At 39.6% G+C, this 5,000-nt stretch overlaps 2 protein-coding genes across 2 annotated transcripts in view; both read left to right on the top strand.

Annotated features, from left to right (window-relative positions):
* Nucleotides 1-5,000, top strand: part of LOC113671903 (mitogen-activated protein kinase 1) — a 33,377-nt gene that overhangs the window by 18,650 nt on the left and 9,727 nt on the right. The gene's annotated exons all lie outside the window — the stretch shown is intronic.
* The window catches only part of LOC149036246 (uncharacterized), a 5,707-nt gene continuing 4,672 nt past the window's right edge, over nucleotides 3,966-5,000 (top strand). Inside the window, exons 1-2 of the mRNA XM_089190667.1 lie at nucleotides 3,966-4,179; nucleotides 4,783-4,852. Coding sequence (XP_089046793.1) covers nucleotides 4,802-4,852 — 51 coding nt within the window. The 5' untranslated portion in view covers nucleotides 3,966-4,179; nucleotides 4,783-4,801. The remainder of the gene's footprint in view (nucleotides 4,180-4,782; nucleotides 4,853-5,000) is intronic.

Below are 5,000 nucleotides of genomic sequence, written 5' to 3'. Positions count from 1 at the left end.
AATTCAGACTTACCTGGCCGGTCTACAACACGAGGTTTCTACACGATCCTTGCTTAACTAGCTCGTCCACCCGCCATCTTGGCAGAACTATCACCGTAAAAGGTTATTACAATAGACGCCTGAACTACTATCCTAATTCTTCGAGCTCCTACCAAGCTATACGAATACGTGTATCCGGAGACGTCTCCTTGAATCCTGGTCCCGATAAATGTATTACTTGCAACAGGACTGTGGCGACAAACCACAGAGCGGTTAGCTGTGACTCATGCAATGGATGGACTCACATAAAGTGCGGGAACATTAAGCCTAATCAGTATAAAGCTATGCAATTGATGGATAACTTTGAATGGTTTTGCCAACCCTGTCTGGACGCTAGATTATCAAACAATGTTCCAGATAACACTGGTGATTGTGTACAACACAAAGACGACTACCTCGAAAGGTTTGCCGCCTCTTTGAATACTTCGCACAACGATCTACGCATCGCGCATCTCAATGTATGCAGTCTTCGAAATAAAATAGAAGATATTCGTCTTCTACAGAAAATTTGCAGATTTGATGTCCTAGCAATCGGCGAAAGCCATTTAAACGCCACAATACCTGATAATGTACTACAAATTCCTGGTCTTAAATTCATACGTTGTGATAGATCTCAACGTAAAGGCGGCGGCGTGATCATGTATTATGCTGAACATTTATCCGTTACTCATCGCAGAGATTTGGCAGCCTCAGACATTGAAGCTCTCTGGATACAGGTTAAATTTCCTACAAACACTACTCTGTTCTCCGTAATCTATAGGTCTGAGCTAGAGTCCACGAATTTCTTCGAAAGCTTTCGTGGAGCCCTCGAAAAAGCTTGGCTTAAAACTGACAGCATCTTTATACTTGGCGATTTTAACTGTTGTTTATTAAATAGGGACCCTGACGGCATACCTACTTTGGGCAAAACGAAGAAGCTGATAGAGACCTTTGAAGACTTCAATATGCAAAACATTATCTCTCAACCAACTAGAATAACATCCACAACGGAGTCCCTAATTGACCTCATTGTTACAACTAAAGCAAACATGGTTCGTCAATGCGGCGTGCTGCCATTGGGCATATCTGATCACAGTTTAGTTTACGCTACTTTGAAGTTGAAATCCAAAAGACCCCCTCCGAAGATTGTCCGCTCAAGAAACTTCAAGAGATGTGACATTCCAGATTTCCAGAAAGATATCGAACGAATACCTTTTCACGTACTAGATATATTCGAAGACAAAGACGACGTCCTTTGGGGCTGGAATCTTTTGTTCAACGATGTTTGTGATGTCCATGCCCCTTATAAAGACGTCAAGGTTCGCAGCGTCTGTTCACCATGGATTAACAGCGAAATAAGATTAAAGATGAACAAACGGTTTAAATTATTCAAAGTAGCCACTCGCACTAAAGATCCGGTCAAATGGAAGGAATACAAAAGATTACGTAATGAAATCACCACGGACGTACGTCGGGCGAAAACTAAACATTTCAAGAACCAACTACTTGAAATAAAAACCGCTGCGGAGTATTGGAATCTTCTTCGCAATGCCACTGCACCAAAACTCAGAAAGGCTATTGGACCCTTGAAGAGGGAAGACGGTTCTCTGGCAGTCGATAGTAAAGAAAAATCAAATCTGATGAATTCTTTCTTTTCTAATATAGGAATTAATCTAACAAGGAACTTTTCATTCACAAAAGTCAACGCTGCCACAACATTAAAGTCAGTTCCTGTTATCAAAGACGTTATTTTATCAAAATCCGAAATTGAAAAGTATTTATCAGATCTTAAATGGAATAAAGCTACTGGTCCCGACCAGATTTCTTCTAGAACTCTAAAAACTGCCGGGAATGCGTTGGTCCATCCATTATACCATATTTATTGTGAAAGTCTAAGATCTGGCTACGTGTTTGAACGATGGAAAGTGGCTAGGCTGAGCCCTATCCACAAAAAGGACGATGAGAGCGACATGAGCAACTATCGGCCAATTTCTATTCTCAGTATACCCAGCAAGATCCTTGAATCAACGGTCTCTCAGAGAATCGTCAACCATACATTCCACGAGCACAGTTTAGTCACTGAAAACCAATGGGCTTATAGGAAAGGCTTTTCTACTGAATTAATGCTTATAAAACTGACAGAACAATGGAGACAAGCGGTTGATAACAGTAAAGTTGTCGGCGTGGTTTTTGTCGATTTTCAAAAGGCCTTTGACTGTGTATCGCATAAAATATTGCTGCATAAACTCGAGATTGACTTTGGGATCAAGGGCAACCTGGCTGCTTGGCTTCACAGCTACTTAAAGGGGAGGCGACAGTTCACAGTCATTGACGGCGCAGCCTCTGATTTTGCTCGCATTAATACAGGCGTTCCTCAGGGATCAGTCCTCGGTCCAACCTTGTTCGCACTTTACACAAATGATCTACCTGATAATATAACAAATGCAACTGTTTTTATGTACGCAGACGATACCACCCTGTTCTGTATCGGAGACACCGTAGACATTGTTATTGCCGAACTAAATGCTGCTCTCAAGGAACTAGAGCTATGGTGCTTAAGAAATCAACTATTGCCTCACCCCAAGAAATGCGAAGGCATGCTAATTCATCGAGGAAACTTCAATGGTCCACTACAGTCATTAATACTGATGAATCATTGTATAAGATGGGTTAAACACACCAGGCTGCTTGGAGTCTATATTGATAATAGACTTAACTGGGACTACCATGTCAAAGCACTAAAGATCAGCTTTGCAAATAAGCTTAACATGCTGAAGCGCAGCTTGTTCTTACCAAGACCCATGCTACTAGACTTATACTTTAAAGTAATCTACCCATCAATTATATATGGTATCACCGTCTGGGGCGGCCTTACTAATAAGGAGGGCCTAATTGCATTAGAGTCTTCACACTGTAGAGCGGCAAAATTAATTTTTAACTGGCCATGGGATATGCCTAAGTCTGACGTACTAAGCAAAGCTCGATGGTCTTCTATTGAAACCACATATAAAGTTAATTTAGCTAAACTGATGTTCAAAATAGATAAGAAGACTTTACCTATATCCATCTTAGATACCACCGAAGAAGTTGATGTGAATACTAAGAAAAATCTAAGAAGTAATGCCAACATAAAAGTACCAAAATTCAATACATATTACATGAAAAACAGTTTTTCCAGAAGAGGACCTATCGTTTTTAACACACTTCTCCAAGAATCAAATTTAAGAAATATAACCATTAAGCAGCTCTCCTCGTTAGCCTACAAATCAAAGGCACTTTTAAATTTGAACTTTAATTCCATTTCTCCACAGACAGTGAATTTTAAGGACCCCAATTTTAAATATTTCTAGATCTTCTAATTTTGATAGGCTACTTTAATTGTTGTATTTTACTACATTTCATTTTATTCCATTTTACGCACGACCCCACAAGCGTGTAGTCGCTTTAACAATTATCGTGTTTAAATAAAGTCTTTGTATTGTATTGTATTGTATCGTTAATTTACCTCATTACCAGAAATCAGAGGCATATTACTTCACGAATTGCGCACGTCAATCAAAAAGCACTGAAGAAATGGCTTCCCGGTTTTACAAAGAAATGTATGGAAGCAAATGCAAAATATCGTATTGTGGTTATTTAAAGAAATCCAATTCTAGGTGCCGACCTCTCACTGATAATATGCAATTGAATTCTGAGGCAAAGGTTTATTAATAATATGCAATTGAATTCCGAGGCAAAGGTTTATTGTCGTATGATGTCGTAACCGCGATTAATTACATTAAATTTTCGTGTGAACATTCACAACACCAAAATTAATAACTTTGGAAGCGAAAGACTTATCTGGAGGTTTGAGCAGTTCCAAAATAGTCGTTAAATGTTAGAATCTGTTGAGCTAGCTCGCAAGAGAAACGCGATCGATGTCAAGCGCTTGGTAACCACCCTATTTCAAATATCGGTGGCGCGAGCTCAATCAACGTTTTTAACGGCTTCCGATAAAGTGCGCCGAATTAAAGGTTGTTGCTGCCTTGTTTCGATCTCATTTGAGGAGGGAGATTTCAGCGGCCAATACTGCCTTCCGCTCCAAGGTTAACTTATAAGTTAGGAAAGCATTCAAATCTGGGTTCATATAGAGTGATCCAATAGGAATATTCGGAGTGTCAGGTGGGTTCTTGTAACAATAATTTAATGTCAACCGTTCGACAGAAGCTTGTATCAGTAAGATGAGGTCTAAGAAGCTGAATCTGCTTGATCGGACTTAACCTTCACTGGAAACATGCTGTTAACAAAGCTGTCAGAAGGAAGTGCAGCAAAATTTCCGCACAGCCCCGTAAAACAAATCTGTTTTCCCAATGGCAATGTATTGTTTTTGTCATTGTTTTCTCTATCCAAGAACTGAAAGCATAATGTAGCATGGGGCTGTGCAGGAATTTACCAGAAGTGCTCTTCAGGAACTGATTGAACCCCGTTCATACTCTACTGATTGCAGGACAGACAAATTTCATTTCATTTTCAGAGCTCGAGGTTAGGATAAATTACAACTAAATGGGGCTGAGCATTCCCCTTCTCCATTCAATCATGTTTGTGAACAGAGAAGTGCTGGATTACTCAGCTAGAGAAGGGGTTATAGGAAAGAACTAGGTGTAGCCTTTGTGTAGCCGTACCCTCCCCCTCCCCCTACCCCTCACCTCAGGTAAAACTCAAGGATTAATTGGTAGTCCCAAATAAAGTCTAACGTATCATTTATCATTTATCGTTTTGCTTTAGAATTTTCAGATGTGTTAAAATGATGTCCACTTTGAGTATCCTGGTTTTCATGTTGGTGCAAGGACATGTGGTGAGTAATGACAAACAAAGTTGAATGATTGGTTTTCTCAAAGAAATTAATTTTGAATTTTATAAATTTTATATTTGGAGGATATGCGCAATAATCACTGACTGTGTTTTACGAGCTTAGAACGTTAAGGCAAAGCTAGATTATCTAA

This window comes from Pocillopora damicornis, chromosome 12 (genome assembly GCF_964200805.1).
Source record: "Pocillopora damicornis chromosome 12, jaPocDami1.2, whole genome shotgun sequence".
Taxonomy (NCBI): domain Eukaryota; kingdom Metazoa; phylum Cnidaria; class Anthozoa; order Scleractinia; family Pocilloporidae; genus Pocillopora; species Pocillopora damicornis.
Note: the sequence above shows the minus strand (reverse complement) of the source record. Positions and strands in the feature narration are given on the sequence as shown.